Source organism: Ctenopharyngodon idella, chromosome 5 (genome assembly GCF_019924925.1).
Source record: "Ctenopharyngodon idella isolate HZGC_01 chromosome 5, HZGC01, whole genome shotgun sequence".
Classification (NCBI taxonomy): domain Eukaryota; kingdom Metazoa; phylum Chordata; class Actinopteri; order Cypriniformes; family Xenocyprididae; genus Ctenopharyngodon; species Ctenopharyngodon idella.
In genome coordinates this window covers 132,726-152,317 of record NC_067224.1, presented here as the reverse complement: position 1 = coordinate 152,317, position 19,592 = coordinate 132,726, and the positions used below count along the sequence as shown (strand labels likewise).

The following is a 19,592-nucleotide window of genomic DNA, read 5'->3' as shown; positions in this document are numbered from 1 at the left end:
AAAGCTGCTGTAGAAACACTTTATTTTACTGTTCTTGTTATACATGTTACAAGTACTTACTATAGTAAATTATGCAAAGTTACAATCAACTAACTCTAAACCAAACTCTAACCCTAACTCTAAAATAAGTACGTTAGTTATTATTATTCAGTATTTCAGTGTATAAATGCACTGACGAGGACAGCTCATAATAAAGTGTATCCACTGCTGCTTTTAAACAGTGTGCAGAAATGCATTTTGCGTAATTCTGAGTGCTTTATGATTTTTTTATATCATTACCTCAAAGATAAAGTGGTGTTTCTGTGACAATCCTTAAAAAATACTTTTACAAGCTTTTATTATTTGTAAACAATCAAGATAATGACTAAACAATTTCTGTCTCATTTTTTATTTATTTTCTTTCCTGTTGCCTGATTTTATTAAAAACATCATACATGATATTTCATGGTTTGCAATAGAATAACCCCATATTGTTTGTACTCCAAACTCACCATGAAGGCTGGAACTACAGGCTGGGTGAACTTCATCTTAAACGTGTGGAGTAACTGTTTGTTTTCAGCATTATAGAAAGAAAGTTGGCCTGAAAAAAACACACACAAAGTCTTTAATAAACACCAGCAGTCATATTAACATGCTGCAGTTATTCAGCTGATGCATGATGGGAACCAGCTCACAGCAAAGCATGAATGGAAATGAGTGAAACCTGAGGATGGGCTTTAATGTTCCTGTAGACTACGACAGTCGCAGGAATCCAGCATGACATGAACATACAACACTTAAACTGCTTATAAAATTACATTCTTTTCATTATAAACTATTAGTTTCCTCCACATCTGACAAAACATAAAGTAAAGCCAGACATGAAAGAACAGCTTGAAAAATCAATTGTTTGAATTGGGATCATGAACTGCATTTTTTTATTGTTTTATAATGTTTTCTGGGGTGCACTTATAATGTTAGTTTGATTTTTACATCAAAATTGTCATAATTTAGAAATAAAAGGCCACTGATTTTAGCTCTCTGATTTGAACGCTCTGTTTTAAGGGGCGTGTCTGTGTGAGACTTTAGTGTAAATGCCCACTGCTGTGATTGGATGACATCTTTGCATATAAAATAAGTATTACGTGGAATTCTCTCGATAACTTTTACTACGTTTTTACTATTACGGCTGTTGATATTAACAAATTGTGAAATCGTATTGATTACAGCATTATATTTAGATCTACTCCCATCACATGAGGTCAGAATGCTCATGGATTTCATCAAAAATATCTTAATTTGTGTTCTGAAGATGAACGAAGGTCTTACGGGTGTGGAACGGTATGAAGGTGAGTAATTAATGACAGAAATTTCATTTTTGGATGAACTAACCCTTTAATAGTACAATGACCTCTTTATTGAACCGTTTATTGAACCTTTTAGACAAAATCTAAAAAAAAAAGAAAGTTTGTATTTGTGTTTTTTGCTGAGTATCATATTTGATACATCAGGCATTTATGGCTCATATAGTATGATAAAGTGAGAATATGGAGGAAAAAACACCTCAGATTTATTCAGAGGCACAAACTGAGCAAAAATATACAATTTGGTGCCATTGCTGATTGATTTGGCCAAAAGTAAGATGAAATTCTGATGCTTGTACTGTAAATCAATGAGATCTTTATAACAATATAGCAGATACTTGCATATAAATATCAGTCGTCACTCTATATCTGAATATAATATCTTAGTAAGATGATATTTAAATGTTTTATGATCAAAGCTCTGTAGTTTTAAAGCATATAATGCAATACAGTGATGAATGTATTCCTGAAAAGCCTGATAGATCATATCTGAGACTCACATTTGAACATGTTTCTTCTAAAAAAAATGATATCTGGATAATCAAGTAAACACAAGTTGCTTCAGTCCAGTAATTGTTCATCTTGAAATATTACTAACAATATTAAAATTTATTCTTACATTTACTTCATAAAAATAGTGAAGATTTCACAGCAAAAGATCACGAGCTGCAGGTGTACGTTTGTACAATTACACTGAAAGACCTTTTACTTGCTGAAGAAGTTTAAACTATCAGTCAGACGACAGAAGGACTGTAGGAGATTGTGTGCGACAGGTTTTTCAGTAAAGTTTTGATCATGTTAATCATTTAGATGCGTATCAAATGTGATGCTTTATAGGGTTAATCAAGCATAAAAAAACATCTACTCATATTTTTGTCATTTTATATCAGATTTTGTACATTACCCCGATCAAAGTCACAGTAGACTCCGATGCTGTCCGGTACCGGCACATCCAAATTCTTTGCCTTGTTGTTGTGTTTGGCCGCAAATGAGTTCTGCAGCCAGTTGTTGACGTGGATACACCAGGTGTTGTTGGTCTTCCCCAACTGGTCAAATTTCCCAAGGTTTCTGTAGGCCAAACCAACGCTGTAGGACTTACAGTCTTTCTGAGGCTTCACTTCCCAGTAATGCTGCCCAGACTCTATACATGTGTCCCCTAAACAACACAAACACACGAGCTTCATTAAAACAGGGCCTTCAAATTATTAGAATGTCAATGAAACGACAAACACGTTTGTGTACTATAGTAAGTGTTGTTTACAAGTCAAGTGACATTTGTTTATATGGCACTATATACAATTCAGATTGTCTCGAAGCTTCACAGAAATAAACAGGAAAATAATAGTGTTGGTGCAAAATTAATCAATTACACATTTGATTCCAGTTGTACAAGAATACAAGACTCATTAATCAGCTTAATTCAATTCAATGTTGATTCAGTTCAGTTCAATAACTGTCCATGTTGCAAAGTTCATTAATTATAAAACAAATTCAAAGCAGCTCTACAGAACACAGTAGTATCGTAAGCAGTAGTATCGTTTTTTTCATCCAATAGTTTCAGTGCAGTTAAATCGATAATATGACTGAATATTAATTGTCTTTTAGACCCAAATGTTTTAAGAGGACCAATTATGCTTTTTCACATGTTCATCTTTCTTCATTGTGTAATGTTGCTGTTGTTTGAGCATGAAAAGCTTCTGCAAAGTTCCAGTTCTTCTCTATATCAGTGTCAGTGTTTCTGAAACGCCTCCATCTTGAGTTTTCTTCACAATATTCCTCATTTAAATAATTCATACGCAGAATAAAGGGGCGGGGCCTGGTTGAGTTAGTTAGTAGTGTGTTGAAACTGGCAGTTATGGTAAGGGGCGGGACATTTCCTAAACACCAATCACAACACACCACTCCAGCCGACCAATCAGAGCACATTGTGCTTTTCAGAAGGAGGGGCTTCATAGAGACAGGAACTAAACAGAGCGTTACTGACAGACTGGGAAGAGAGGAGCTGAACAATGGAGAATATGAGGAAAATAATCAACATTCAAGCAGGAAAACCTGTTCTTTGAAACCGTGTCACAACACGGACAAGAACAGTTCACTTGAAATTGAAGTTCCACCAGATGTTTAGAAGTTCCAAATTCTAGACTTTTGAATGTTGACTGAAACACCTGAACATTTCTAAGGTTATTTTGGTACCCAGAACTGTGTAGGACTCTCCAGTGAAGCGATCTCTGGCTCCTCTGGTGGCCGGTGAGCGGCTCACTGATGTTCGTTTAGGAGATGGAGTTCCACTTCTGAAATCATCACAGAGACACAGACGGTCACTACACATACACACAAAACTAACTTCAGCTGGTTTGAGCAGAAAGATAAATCATCAAAACAAATGCAAACACAAACTCCTAATTCCACAACACACAGGAGAAGAGAAGAGAAGAGAAGAGAAGAGAAGAGAAGAGAAGAGAAGAGAAGAGAAGAGGTTAGTTATCAAACACAGCATGTCCCTGTTTGTTAGGGCTGGGCATTGACACAAATTTCACAGTTCGATTCGTTTTCAATTCACAAGCTTGCGATTCAATTCAGTTCAGATCCCGATTAGATTTGATATGGATTCATTTGGATATACTGTATATCAGGTACAAAAATCTCTCTGAACTAATGCTGTGAACTATACAGTGAACGCTGTCAGTCGGTACTAAAATGCTGATGTACAAACATTTAAATTTGCATGATATATTTCAGTAAGTTGTTCTGTATCTTTCAACATTCCTTCTGATGTTCATTAATCTTTATTTTGTGCTATAACTAGTAGTAAAGCAGAAGATGATTGGTTCATTATAGAGCAACAAAACAACATTTATTGTTTGAATATGGTAATAAAATTGTCAAGATAAGACTTTGTTTCATCTCGAAAGCATCAAAACAGCCAACTTACTGTGATTTATTGGACTGTTTGATCAAGTTTTGTTCATGCATCAACTGAAAATAGCACAAAAGATCGATTCTTGGGATTTAATAATCAATATCAAGAAATTTATATTTTCAACCCAACCCTACTGTTCATGATGGTGGTGAGAAAAAAACTATGGAAAATCTAATGGAAAATCTGGAAAAATTCATGGAAAAGCAATGCGTAGCCACAAGTGATGCAATGCTACTCAAAGTTTAATGCAGCGAAAAACACCAGAACAGCTGTTATGATCTTGATCATTTGAACAATAATCACTATGAATGGCAATTATAGATCAATTAAGCAACAATTACAGGCAGTTGATTGTGTATTTTGTTGTGTGCTCGATAAAGAATTCAACAAAGTGCACAAATAAGTGTATTTTTATTTGAGCATGATTAAGGAATGATTAAGCCCTTTGTCCTCCATTAACCATATGTAAGATCCCTCATATTAGCGTAAGAACAGCTGGCCGGTGAAGGATGACCCAAACAAAAGGCACCCGTCCTCTGGGGACGTCCTAAAACACTGAGCATTATCTCACGATACTTAGAGATACCAGATGGTTCAGTTCTAATGCATGACAGCTGTAATGACATGCAGAATTGATGTGGTTCAGTGTGTTTGTGTAATGGGATGACTGATGAGACGAGCATAAAAGCGGTGATTTCAGGCGAAGGGTTACTCACCACAGTCATAAGGATGTGAGCATGGAAAAGCAACTTTATATTTAGTATTAAGTTGAATTAAAAGTTGCACAACTCAAATTTAGGTCATCATTTGAAAACATTTACAAAGTTTCAAAGAGGGAGGTGATAGCAAAGATGGTTGAATTTTTAGTCAGAATCATTATAATAACAGTTGACAAAAAGACAAAAACATATCATGTGATAGATATTCTATTTATATATTCTACTTTTAGTAACACAAGTGGCACATGCAAAATCCGTAATCAATCCTGTCATTTCCAAGAGCACTCAGTTTAGAAACACAGAAACCCCATCAGAAGAACACACATTTCATGAATAAGGATCACACATGAATTTAGATAAATTAATTGAGCACTAATTAATCTTGTTATAATCTTGTAGGTAATGTATGGAGATACTCAAGGATAAAAAGTAGATTAAAGTGATCCTTTTTCATGAAACGCTGTGCTGAGATCAGTCTTAGTGAACACAAAGCCCGTAGCGGAGCTGAAAGAAGGGCTCTAGATAAGCCAGCAGCAGCGGTCAGGAGGAGCTAACAGACACACGTCACCTGGACATGTTCTTCAGATTGGTGAAATGTGCACTGCTGATTGGTGGAGAAGGAAAAACAAGAGCATTAGGGATGCACCCATAATGTTTTTTACGTTAATGCCAATAACTGATAATTGGCAGATTTTAAAACTCTACACTGTTGTTGACACAACTGAAAACACTAAACTACATTTTAAATGCTAATAGATAATTTAGGGATTACAGCATTATAATGTATAGTAAAAAATACTTTATTTTAAGGTGACGTAGTACATTGTAATTACTCAAATAAGTACTGAGTAATATTAATTAACTACATGTACTTACCATGGAGTTACAGTTAGGGTTTGGTTTAGGGTTAGTTACTTGTAATTATGCATAATTTACTGTTATTACTATAGTAAGTACATGTAACTACATCACCTTAAAATAAAGTGTTACCAAATATATACTGATTGTGAGATTTGCTAAAGACTCATTTCAACAGCGTTATTAAAGTAGCAGTGTTAATTATAAGTGAGCATTAAAAGACTCGTAACACCGCATGAGTGAGGTCTGTGGAAATCACAGAGATGAGCGCGTCTGCTTTTGTTCAGAGCGGGACGGGATTAAAATTACAGAGAAGGGAAAGTAATTATTCACGTTATCATTTCAGGGTTATTTTAGTATTATTTATATACTGTTATAGTATATTTTTAATTAGCTTTTTTTTTTAGATTTTAATTTTAATTTTAGTAATTTTGTTTTGTGATTTATTTTAATAAATATTTCTATATAGCTTTAAATAATTTTAAATTCAGTTTAGTTTTAGTAATTTGAGTACATTGAGAAACATATTTCAGTTAGTTGCCACATTTCTAATTTTCATTTAAATTTAAGTTTTTATAGAATAATTTTATTTTATTTCAGCTTTATTTCAATTAGCAAAAACGGTTTTAACAGTTTTCGTGTTAACAATAACAGCAGTGCAGTACATTACACTGATGTGTTGACTGATCACACACACCATCACACGCCATCGCTGTCGGAAACCTCGTATTTAAAAAAAAAAGTTACTTTCCAGAAAATCCAGAAGAAAAAAAACACTGTACTTTATAAATAATTAAACATTGCATTGTCAAAGTTGATATTGTGCTGTTATATATGGTCAGACACTTGCACTTGTCATATTATTAACATTGTACCAAAATCAAGCTCAAATGGAGTCATGAGGTTTTTGACCAGTGAATTTCGGACATATGTGTGTTTTGTCCCTCATTAGAAAGGCTCATCTGAGGCAGTAAGTGCATCACATTACGCTTTCATCAACTTACAGGTTATAAAGTTTACTGTCGCTATGAGGAAGCTCAGTTTTTTTCTGCCATTTGGACAAAATCTCATGTCATTAAAGACGAAATGCTACTCACATGTTATATTTAAGACACAACTGGCTGTGACTCGATGACAAATGGTAGACTAAGAAACTCTCCTCCACTCCTCAAATACACAAAACATCAGCCTTTATATAAATAATGTTTCTAGAGTGAAGAAAACACTGTGCTTATTCAAACAACCAGTTCTTTATTTACCATTGCATTGCAAACAAGCAGAGACAAAGTGTGTGTGGCATTTCATTCATGATAGAGGTGGGCGGAGTTATGAGGTTTGACTGACAGTTTGAGGATCCAATAGAGTTAGGAGGTTTAGTCACAAGCTCTTTTTAATACTTATCATTGGTTAAAAATTTGCAAAACCCACAGACCGATGTAAAGCGTGACCAATAGTAAATAAAAATGATGAAATACGAGGTTTCCACCCGACAGTGACGATGTACGGTGTCTGTCTGCTGAAGCAGAAAGTGTCTCTCTGAGAGTGCTAAAACATGTTTGTTCAATCTCATCCACGGCTGATTCAATGAAAGAATGATGCTATATTTGAAACTTCTTACCTGCCCTTGTTCTCCTTCCCTTTGACTTTGCTGTCTAGGCCTTTCCCTCCCTGCGGATCCCACTCCACACTCCCGTCCTCCACCTTCAGATTCAGATGAGATGACGTGGAGTCAAAGCCGAAGTTAAACGCTAACACAGAGAGACACGGACATCAACGTCACAATCCAGGAACATTCTCCTTTACTAATAAAACTGCTGTCAAAAGTTCGGGGTCTATACGGTTGTGAAATATTCTAACTATAATTTAAAATGTTTGAATGTCTTTGTGAATATATAGTAAAGTGTAATTTATTCTTGTGATCAAAGCTGAATTTTCAGCATCATTACTCCAGTCTTCAGTGTCACATGATCCTTCAGAAATCATTCTAATATGATGATTTGATGCTCAAGAAACATTTATGATTATTATCAGTGTTGAAAACAGTTGAAGAAACTGATCAATTTTATTTTTCAGGATTCTTTGATGATTATAAAGTTCAAAAGAACAGCATTTATTTGAAATAGAATCTTTTGTAACATTAGAAATGTCTTTACTGTCACTTTTGAAAAATGACCCCACACCTTCGAAAAAAAAATCAACAAACAAATTGATTATATATATATATATATATATATATATATATATATGAAAAATGATTTTCCATACTTTAATACACAACCCTACCTCTAGTTTCCAAGGTGACGGGGTCTGAATAATCGCCCGCGGCTGCTTTGTTACACGCTCGTACCCGGAAGTTCATGAATTTGGAGTCAAATCTCAATCCTGCCGAATGAACAGAACACACCGTTTTCATCATGCATAAAAGTGTGAAATGTACAATAATATATAGAGTATTAAACTGCTAATGTTATTATTGTTAACTAAAATTACAACCATAAAAAAATATTTTCATTACTTGAAATAAGACAAACATTAACTAAAATAAAATAAAACAGAAAAAAATTAAACTTATTTCATTTCAGCTAGTTGCAAAGGTAAAATATCTAATTTTTGTTTAATTTGAGTTGAAGTAGTAAAATAACTAAAACTAAATAACCTAAAACTTAAAAACTATATAGACACATTAAAAAAAAAAACTAATAAAAATGACAAAAAGACAAAAAAATTAAAACTTTAACTAAAATTAAAATAAACAATAAAATCTAATTTAAAATATATAAACAAACCTATAAGAGTATTTATACTACGGGGCTGTTGAATGCTTGAATCTGATTGGTTGAGGAACGTTCTGAGGTGTGCAGTTATTTTCAGGGAAACACACGCTAAAGTAGTTCCAGTCAGATCTTCATATCACTTCGCCAAACTATTTCAGTTATTTATTTTAAAGGTCCTCACAGCCGACAACAGCAAAACAACCAAAACACACAGCGACACTGACCAAGCAAATAAATACAATGGGATAAAAATGACAAATTATTTCCATGTTTTTTTGCCACAAAATTACGTTTTATTATGCATGGAAAGCACATACTCTCTCTCTCCCACTCAAACACACACACAGTACAGACACACGCTGTTCTTGAAGCAGATAAACTTACAGTTTCACTATCAGTAGAGACGCTGCTGCTGAACACTGTTGAGAGATGCTTCATCTCTCTCTATCTAATAACTGCATTAATAACTGCATTATTCTGCTGTCGATGGCTCAAGCCTCTATTATAGCTCTAAAATGATGTTTTGGAATTATCAACGGAGGAGTAGGATGAGATGCGTAAGAAATTAGTCCTACACACAAGAGCGTTTTAAAGACAAAAACCTGACAAATGTCCTGAAATACAACATCTGAACAATGTCTTGAGGTGTGGGAACCGTCGTATAAGTGAATCTGGGCCGTTGAATTATTAGAATTTATTACCCGAGCCTGAGGTGTAACAGCATCACCTCCTCAGGTGTGCTTTATTTTCTAATAATTCAACGTCCCGTCGTCAATGACTCCTCACATCACTAGTACATGATCAACACAGCTTCAGCACCTTGTAGGGTGTGTTCAGTGGTCTTGATGTCGTCCAGCACCTCCCAGCACTGCTCGTCCTTCACCCGCGGCAGACCCTCGTGGTTGGTTTTTCTGTACTCTAAGATGTAATGGTCGATCTTGCTGTCCTCCACCGGCATCCTCCAGGTTACGGTCACCTCATTATCCATCACCACACAGTCTCCGAGCACGATCTCCGGGGCTCTGGGCACTGTGGGGAAGATCACAACAGCGTACTGAGGATTATCTTGAAGGAGTCACATCACACATGGATGGTTCCCTCGAGGACCACCTGAGGATTTAATGATTTTTACCTACTAGCCTGTTACTCAGTTCATTATATTTAGTAGACTGAAGAGGTCACGAACCTGTGCAAATTCAGTGTCAGTCACAATTAACAAAGCTTATTGGTGATTTAAAACATGTTTTCATCCAACGTGATGGCAAGTAGGCTTACCGACTGATATAAATCAATATTTACACTGTAAATTTATCACGTGTCCCGCATTATCCCGTAAAATCACATCTGCGTCCTGCAGAAATAAGCAGGTGGTCACATTAACAGAGAGTAAAAATATATTCTAAAATCATGTCATGTGTGTGAGATCATCATCCCGTATCCTGAATAACCTGTTAAAGACCTTCGTCCAAAGATAACATCCAGTCGTAAATAACAGCAGTCTTCACGTTCTCTGTCGCAGCGACGCTGTACGTGACTCTGATCCTCTCTGCTCGCATTAAACACAGATCTGCCATATTTATAGCAGCTCATACTATTTCAAACTGGGAAAGGTGTCAGAATGTGCCAGACAATGTTAAAAGGTCAGGAAATCAGAAAATGTGTGGTGTTAAATCTCCACACATTAACTTTTGAGTTTCTGTGTTTGTATTTCTGTATAAGTTGGCAAATAATGTGTCTCTCATTTATTCAAGTAAATCGAGCAGAAGAATTTTGCAGCGTTGCACAAATCTCAGTGATTTTAGGATAATCAAACTTACATTCATGTAAGAAATATCCAATCAATGCACTGAGAATGCTAAGTGTTAAAATGATCTGAAGAGGAGAGCTCTCAGTGCAGACTCAATCTACAAATGATTTTTAATGAATATTACAAGGCAAGGGAACGATATCTGTGCAAATGTTAAAACGGCACAGTCTGGGAAAATTACCTGGGAATGTCAGTGTAAGCAAATTAATATTCATTTAGTGTCATAAGGACACAGAAGCAGAGACTTAGAATATAGTCTATATCAGGGGTGGCACATGAGAGATAAGACTTGGCAGAAATCTACTGAAGCGTTTAGTGAGATGATATTTAGTAAGAAGATGATGTCAGAGCTGAGGAATGCTGTGGAATGTCTGGATTTGGTGCATCTGTAGACCCCGGAGTCATCATGACACATCTGAACGCACGAGAGCAGGTCAAACAAGCGGTCAGTGCCGTCACCCTATGAACCACAGATGAGTTCAAAATCTAAATACAATCTAAATGATTAATTCTTTTGATTGGGACAGAACTACTGTCAGGGTTTACTGAAGCGCTGAAAAGGCATGTACACGGTTATTTCTGCGGCTGACCTTATTGCATATGTATTTGTAAGAGTTTCCCTTTCAGGTGCTTTCACATTTATGAGAGGAGAGCAAGTAAATGAATCATGCAACGTGATTTTCTATCATGCAACGTGATTTTGTGGTAGTCAGTTTACTGGTATTTGGGGCATTATTTAAGGTCAGGAGGAAGAGCAGAGAACAGCATGTGGTCTCCTCCTCTCGTCTGCATTTATTCAGAATGCCAGAGGAAGACGTTATCCAAACATATCATTTTCCAAGCCACGTTATTTTTAATTTGCTTCACCTGTGTTGTCAGTAGAGGCTCTGCTTGTTTGCGACCCTACACTGATTTGACCTGCTGTTAGTCGATTGTGTTGGTCATGAAATGAGATGCTGCGCCTGTGTCCTTTAATGTGTGCATCGTTAGTACATTCACCCGCAGAAACTTCACTCCCATCAGTGCTTTTATGGGATTGTGGTCTCATGCTTTTTGCCTTGTTTATTAAATCTGGCCCTTAAACAAATGCTTCTTGTAGTCCTTTGACATCAATGCATCTTTAATCAAGAACTCTGATAAGGTTTATCATTTAATGCAACATAGGTGTTGTACCGGGACTACTGCACGAATACCTGGGAAAAGGAACAGGAAAAATCCAGCTAAAACCAGCCTAAGCTGGATGGCTGGTCTTAGCTGGTTTAAGCTGGTCTCCCAGCCTCCCAGTCTCCTAGCTAACCAAAACCCCTCTGAAACTAGCTAAAACCAGGCTGACCAGCTTAGGCTGGTTTTAGCTGGAGTTTTCAGCAGGGTTTTGTTTAGCTGGCACAAAATAAAAGATTGGATATAACTTGTCACAGGTTTGCAAACTTTTCATGCCAACACATCAGTCACACGCAACACGTAATATTTGAGTGTACTTTTGAAATAGTGGCGTAACATGTAATATTAAAGGGTTAGTTCACCCAAAAATGAAAATTCTGTCATTAATTACTCAACCTCATGTCATTCCACACAGATTGTTGAATAAAGTCGTTATTTTTCTTTTGTTTTTCAGCAGAAAAAGTATTCTTGTCTCTTCATAACATTAAGGTTGAACCACTGCAGTCACATGACTGTTTTAACGATGTCTTTAGTACCTTTCTGGACCTTGAAAGTGTTGATTATATTGCTGTCTATGGACGAGTCATAAACCTCTCGGATTTCATCAAAAATATCTTAATTTGTGTTCTGAAGATAAACGAAGTTCTTACGGGTTTGGAACAACATGAGGGTGAGTAATTAATGACAGAAATTTCATTTTTGGGTGAACTAACCCTTTAACCTTTTAGATTATAAGTGTTACAATAACATTCCTCTAAATGAATGTTAGTATCTTTTGGGTGTGGAAACATTTCTATGATGGTAAGAATCATAATCATCATGTAAAGATCATGTTATGTTAGATCAGGGGTGTCACACCTGTAGGACTTGATGAGCTGGATCAGGTGTGTTTAATGAGGGTTGAAGATAAACTGAGGCTCGTCCACACGAACACGGGTGTTTTCAAAACCGCCGTCTTTTCTATGCGTTCATCCACACGCAAACGCAGTATCAGGTCAGCAAAACCAAAGCTTTTTTAAAAAACTCCTGCCAGGGTGGAGATTTTCAGAAACTCCGGTTGCAGTGTTGTCGTGTAGCCTGTGAAACCGGAGATTTTGTCCTGTGACGTCGGAGTGTGCGCTGTTATCTCCTGTGTTTACATGAGGCGAGTCTGTGCAATGATGGACGTAGCCAAAATATCACTGCTAATAACTGTGCTAACAGGGCTTTGATTGGCCGTTTTCATGTGGATGAGATTTTTTTTTTTTTTTTTTAACGAAGGAGGAAAAACTGTTTATAAAAATCCTCGTGTACGTGTGGACTAGGCCGGAGTTTGACACCGCTGTGTTCGATTCTTGTATCAGGGTGCAGATGGCGTTTGGTAACTGAAAGGTTGTAGGTTCAAACGCAAGAGAGGTCGATCCGGTAATACAAGCAGCGAAATAACCAATTAGTAATTATCTTACCGGGGAGGAACTTGAGGCCCTGCAGAACCTGTCTCTCATGACTGAAGTCCACCATCAGATGGGTCATGTTATCTGTGGCTTTGGGCTTCATCGTCAAGCGGAAGGCAGGAGCCATCGTGACCCTATAAGAGCAAAATAATAACGGTACGGTTATTTAACTGTAGATACAGCTGAGTCATACCGTTACTCAGCACTCCTGGATCTATTTCTGTGACCTCTTCTATTCAGTTTTGTTATTTTTAAATTAACAGTGTAAATGTAAAAACTTTTGTACTCTTAGATTTTTGGATCCCACTGAATATGTAGGTCAAGTGATTTAAAGCTAATTTATGCTTCAGAACTCTGAGTATCTATAGTAGTTTCCTTGCGGTGCATTTTACAGCATTTTGCTGAAAATTATTTGCAAATGTCAATGCAAATGATTTATCAATGTGATGTAAATTTGGTCTTCATCCTCCACAATTAATTTCATGAGGATCAAGTCTGCAGTAGTTCTCAGCTTCCCTGACCATTATATATTTTTTTGTTATTGAAGAGAATATTTGGCACAGTATCCCATAAATAACAGAACTGGAGTACTCATGTCCCACTCATGCCTCGGTCACAGTGTGAAACAGTGTTAGTGTGCTGGATAGCAGGAAAATATAGTCTGTTAGCAGATTTCACTTCATTAATCAGGCCCATTTTAGCACACCATAGTTTTAAGGTTAACATTCCCATTGTACATACATACATGTATAATTAATGAATGCTTTAGAACGGTGTAATCAGCCTCACTGCTTTCATTAGAAGCCTTTCATTCCCAATGGATGCAAAGCTACCATAGACACGTGTATTATATATGAGGAGAGTGTCGGTTTACGGAGCGTCGAGGCTGATACACACTACAGCTGCACATTCTGGATCAACTGAGAATCATGATTCTGAACAGACAACTCAATAAAATATAGTTTCAGCACACATCCTAATGCAAATAGAGAAAATCCTTGTTAACACGCATCACAAAACAACCATAGCTGCGTCCAAAATCACATTCTGTATAGTATGTACTACATTTGGGTTGAAACATACTTCATGACCATTAAAAAAGTATATCTGTGTACATGTGTGTAGTATGAATGAAATCCAGACATACTACATCCACCATATTGTTACTGTCATGTGACCTGCCAGCATCGCTTCAATGCCATTCATAAATCCTCTCCCGTGGCCTCATGGGATAGTGAAGTGTCCATCAAATGCGCACTTCAGAATCTCGCCAGGAGTAGTAGGTCATCCAGGGACTTTTCACCTTTTCGAGTATTATGTATTCAGACATATTTTTCATACTATATAGTAGGGAAGTATTCGATTTGGGACGCAGCGCATGACTGAAGTGTCTGAATGACCCACAGATGGCACACAGACAACAGGTGATTCAGATCAGACTCCTACACACACACACACACACACACACACACACATGTTGGCATTACTATCATTAAGGGTGTGTTCACGCTTACAGTGCCCTTGGGTCTAAAAAGAAAATGATGCATTTAGTCCTGGTTCACTTAGTGTTCACACTGTCATTTTTAAGGCCGCACCTAAAGATACAAAACAAACAAACAAACGGCTTTTATGTCGTATATTTTGAGACGGAACTTGCATCCAAAACAGTGCTGTGTGCTAAACGCTCTCACTGTATGTGTGTACATATGATGGTATTTTTACCAGTGGAGAACTCACGAAGAGCTTAGAAAAGTGTGTAAAGGAGTCAAAACAGCGGCAGGAATTCCTCTGTCACACACAAACAGATCTTCTGCGAGGAGACGGTGGTTCTGACGCCTGTACTGAACTGCTCCTGTGACGAGAGGAACCAGGTGTGCTTGAGCATTCTGTCCTTCACAGGATCACATCTTGTCATGTTTTTAATTCGTTTACGAGTCTTTGGTGTGTGTTGAGTTCATATTTCAGTCAAACTGTACCAGAGTTCACACTTAATCAAATAAACCGCACTAACAGAGCAATCGCACCAGAGTTCGTTTTAATTAAACTAAACCTGTCAAGTGTGAACACACCCTAAGAGAAGTGTTCATGCAGTGGACACACAACCACACACAGAGAGTGGAACATATACTGTACCTATCTTTGATCTGTTTGGCAGCCTTGGAACAGTGATTGAGGGTGAAACAAAGAGGAAGAGAGGAAAAAGAGCAGGTCGTTAGTATCGCCATGCGGGTAAAGTGAAAGCATGCAGCTCAGCGCAGTGCTGGACCTGATATACACGCACAAACAGAGGGTAAAGTAGACCCTAAACATAAAAAGCACAGGTTAATGAGCAGTTTAATAGATCGTTGTATTTTTTTGTACACACATTAAGCCGCATTTCCACTGCAGGAACTTTCCCCAGGAGTTAGGGTACTCGGTGTGTTTCGACCGCAGGGATCAGGGTCTAAATGAAGTTACGGGTAAAAATTTTCCCTTCAGAAAGTCCCTGCTCTCGAGGTAGAACTGTTTCAAAGTTCAGGAACTTTCAGGGGGTGGGGCTTGAGCGCTGAACATGCTGATTGGTTGAGTTCACGCAGCATTTTATTTCAACCACCATTTTTAAAAGTGCAGTAAAAGTTGTTTGCTATCCGAATGAGTTTAAAAAATACGACCGATGGACCGATGGCGAGGTTCAGGCTTTATTAAGTGTATATGCGGAGGCCGAAATCCAGCGGGAACTGCAAAGTCGCACGCAGTCCTACGTCATAGGACTATCTTCACGGTACTTTAGAGCGTGACGGAAATGCAGACAGCAACAGGTCTGGGGGAAAAAGTTCCTGGGAAAATTGTTCCGGGTAATTTCAGTGGAAACGCAGCTTTAGCTTTTCATAGATTCAATTTTAATTAACAGATCATAGAAACACAGACTTGTGTTATCCATTATCATTACTTAAGTGAGAAATCAACCTCCGGAAAATAAGCAGGATTAGTATGTATAATTTCTGATTTGTTCTTGGTTTTCTTTGCTTGCAGTTTTAAAGTGCCCCTATTATGCTATTTTAAGGTTTATGCATCCAAGGTTAAAAACAGTTTAATTTTCTCATAATATACACTGCAGCATCAGCTCATTTCTCCATTATCATATCTGAATTTCAGCTCCGGAAGCTTCCTCGGCACTCGATACATGAACAGTTTTACAGTATCAATTCCAGCGCGAGCCTCATCCTCTGGATGATGACTCTGACGACTCGTTTCAGAAACGCTTCTTTCTTTTAGGAGACAGTAACGTTTATTTGTCGTCCACTTTGATCTTTGAAAGCTCTATTACACACAGCATGAAAGGTCATAATAGGGGCACTTTAAACAAGCCACAGTAAATTAAACAGGAATTTTAAGAGACAACAAAACCAGCATTTTAATAAATTACATGAGTTGTAACTATCCTCTCTTAAACACATCAGTAAGAGCGTACCTTAGTGAACTCGCCCTCGTCTGTGATGTGCAGCGCAGTGTTGGCGAACTCCAGAAGCTCCTCGGCGCTCTCTAACGCACTGCTGCTCTGGGTCAGCTGGTTCTGGAGAATTGATATTAAAATGATCTGCGTGAGCTGAAAACATCCAGGCTCATTTTTCTCAGTTGAACAGTATAATCTTTTTTTCTGTTCAAGGCTTGCAAAAAGATAAACAGTTGTGTGTTTTTCATACTTGAGCAAAATCACACAAGCGTGTTGTTCCTCATGTCAGCCATAAGCAGAAACCAGACATTCAGACCAACAGCACAACTGCAAGAGTAATAAGTATGAAAATTGCTTAAGCAATATCCCATATTTACTATTTACTGTTACTAAGTTAATATCGAGTATAATAAATGCGGTAGACATAATATTAAGCGTTACTATACTCGCTCCACCAAAGACGAGCTCCACACTAACCCACAGCAGCACCTGAACTGATGCAGCACAGGAATGAAATCAGTTGAGTGAATAATTCAATGATGCACTCATAAAATCACTCACTGTATTCCTGAATGAATCTGGGTTTTTAAAGCAATCAGTGCATGATACAGTGTTTACATGTGCACCAATAATGTGATTATTTACAATAATCTCAGTACAATGTTTACAAGACACAAACAAACCTCTTCACTCCTGTTGACGTACATGCAATTTTCATTATTCTGATTATTTGTGGTTATTTGTGGTCTTGAATGCGGTTCAGAGGGCGTTTACACCTGGTCTTTTCACGATCAGATAGATATCCCATCAGAGAAAACGCAAGTGACCAGGTATAAACAGGCCCTAAATCCGGTCACTCAAATCACTTCAGGAGGAGGTCTGAGACACATTCAAAAGGAAACTGGACAAGTGTAAATGCATCTGGTTGTTGAAACCACATATGTAAATTTTACCCAAAATGTTAAAAAATAAACATGTGAGAGCGTGTTATAGGCTATATGACATGTTGTTTAGCCATAGTCAATGACTCGCCCATAAAGACCTACTGACGAAACTAAAGAGTCACTCTAAACTCTTCAGCAGATCCATGTGATCACAAGTGGACAGCTGTAACACATCACCAATCGCACCTGGCTTTACCACTTGAGTCTGATGCATCTTCAGTGACCACTTGTGTCCGGAGCAAGAGAACATCCCGCACACACACACACACACACACACACACACACACACAGGTTGCTATTAAAGGATCCTAAGATCCTTCAAGAGTGAGGTTCTGATCCACAGATTCTTGTTTTACATTACACCAAAAAATGAGTTCCAAAGAAACATGAGCTGACACACTTTACCCTACATGTCCACTGAACTGGAGGAAATCTGCTCAGCACACCAAAGATCTGTTCAGTGATGTCATCGTCCAGTTCAGCTCTCATCCAATAGCGTCAGTGCAGTCAGATCAGTAATATTGCTGAATATTAAGAGTCCCCGACTGATCAAGACGAGGATAACAGCGGCAAGAACCCAAACTCCATCAGGTGACAGAATGGAGAGAAACCAGATTCAGTCGTTCAGTTCTCCTCTGGACAACGAACGAACATGGTGTGATTATGATCCAGACGGCATCACAAGTCAGATTGTGGATTGGTCATTCAGAATATTTCATCCAGATCCTTCTGCTTAAAAGTTGGGATAGTTTAAGCCAGCATTAATAATAATGCTGCTAATAATAATAATAATAAGGTATGTATTTAATTCATCTTGTAAACCCAAATAGTACATAATATCAGCCATCACACGACTGGTTATCAGCCATAACTGCCATAGTGGTGTACAAAACTGATTCATGTGGGCAGAAATAGTGATAAAACACTGAAGAACAAGAGAAACATGAAAGACACACAGAAGCTTCAGATAACCTTAAAAAGAGCCTGTACAGAGGTTCCTGTAGCTGTCGGTGGCCGCTGTGTTTACGGTTAAGGATGGGAAGAGATCTGATGGATAATCACTTATCTGAGCTCATTTCTCTCTCTGTATTGTTCCTGTTCAGTGGACTTAGAGGGATGGGCACAATACTGCCATTACAGCAGCATGACATCAGCAGCCCAGCCACAGCCAACACACACACACACACACACACACACACAATTAACAGAAACTTAAACAAAAAACCTGACTGCAATCAAAGTTCTCTGATATCAAAGCCTGTAATCCTGACTGAAATATGATGGTGTGAGAAAAACAATGTGTTCATTTCTGTGAATAATATTGGCTCTTTATGTCTTTAGAATAATTACAAAGAACATCTTTCCATAGAGCACTCAATAATACTGAAAAGCATTTTCCACGATACATTAACGTGCGCGGTAGATTGGGTTAAGACTCTGACCTGAAGCTCATGTGATTTCCGGACTGTTTCCTGTTTGATGGCACTCGTCATGCTCTCTTTCATCTCGTCCAGCATGGAGTACAGCGTGTCGAATTCCTCCTCTAAATCCGACACCACCTGTGTGGAGTTGACCTGAAACAAGACGACATTTCAGATGAAGGGAAAAGAGTTTAAACCAGAAAACTAATGAATGATTAGATACAGTCATACGATTAGTCGTTAGTAATAAAAGTATATTGTGGCTTATTGTTCAATTGTATAAGCATCGTTGAAGTGCTTAAAAGTGATTAAAGCAGTTATTGGATATTTCTTGCCATCTTTAAGCCCTACTCACACCAGCAGCGACTCACAGTGACAGAGACCTGAACTTCTTTATTTCAGTGAGACCTGGAAACCTCCAGCCATTAGCGACAGCATGCAGTCATCCAACATCTAACTTTCGTCAATATGAGCATTATAAATCATGCTGTGCTAAATAATAATTTTAACATAAAATTCATAATTATGACATGACAAAATTATGAGATAAAATAAAAATTATGAGATAAAAAGTAGAAATGATCAGATAAGAAATCAAAATTATGACGAAAAACACGATTATGACATAAGTCAAATTTATGAGATACTAAGTCAAAAAGTAAATTATGAGATAAAATCACAATTATGACATAAAAAGTCAAAATTATGCGATTATGAGACTTCTTAGGCCATAATTATGACTTAGTGTCTCATAATTATGACTTTTTATGTCAGATGAT

General features: G+C 37.4%; 1 protein-coding gene across 4 annotated transcripts in view; it reads right to left on the bottom strand.

The window, feature by feature from the left end:
• The window catches only part of fsd1l (fibronectin type III and SPRY domain containing 1-like), a 28,973-nt gene that overhangs the window by 2,443 nt on the left and 6,938 nt on the right, over window positions 1–19,592 (bottom strand). Inside the window, exons 3-13 of one of the 4 annotated variants that reach the window (XM_051895618.1) lie at window positions 18,835–18,966; window positions 16,467–16,568; window positions 15,149–15,171; window positions 13,028–13,149; window positions 9,434–9,643; window positions 8,124–8,222; window positions 7,459–7,588; window positions 5,551–5,586; window positions 3,537–3,634; window positions 2,248–2,499; window positions 492–580 (exon numbers count right to left, since the gene is read on the bottom strand). In XM_051895618.1, the coding sequence (XP_051751578.1) occupies window positions 492–580; window positions 2,248–2,499; window positions 3,537–3,634; window positions 5,551–5,586; window positions 7,459–7,588; window positions 8,124–8,222; window positions 9,434–9,643; window positions 13,028–13,149; window positions 15,149–15,171; window positions 16,467–16,568; window positions 18,835–18,966 (1,293 nt within the window). The remainder of the gene's footprint in view (window positions 1–491; window positions 581–2,247; window positions 2,500–3,536; window positions 3,635–5,550; window positions 5,587–7,458; window positions 7,589–8,123; window positions 8,223–9,433; window positions 9,644–13,027; window positions 13,150–15,148; window positions 15,172–16,466; window positions 16,569–18,834; window positions 18,967–19,592) is intronic. The other 3 variants (XM_051895619.1, XM_051895620.1, XM_051895621.1) reach the window with 3 other exon arrangements.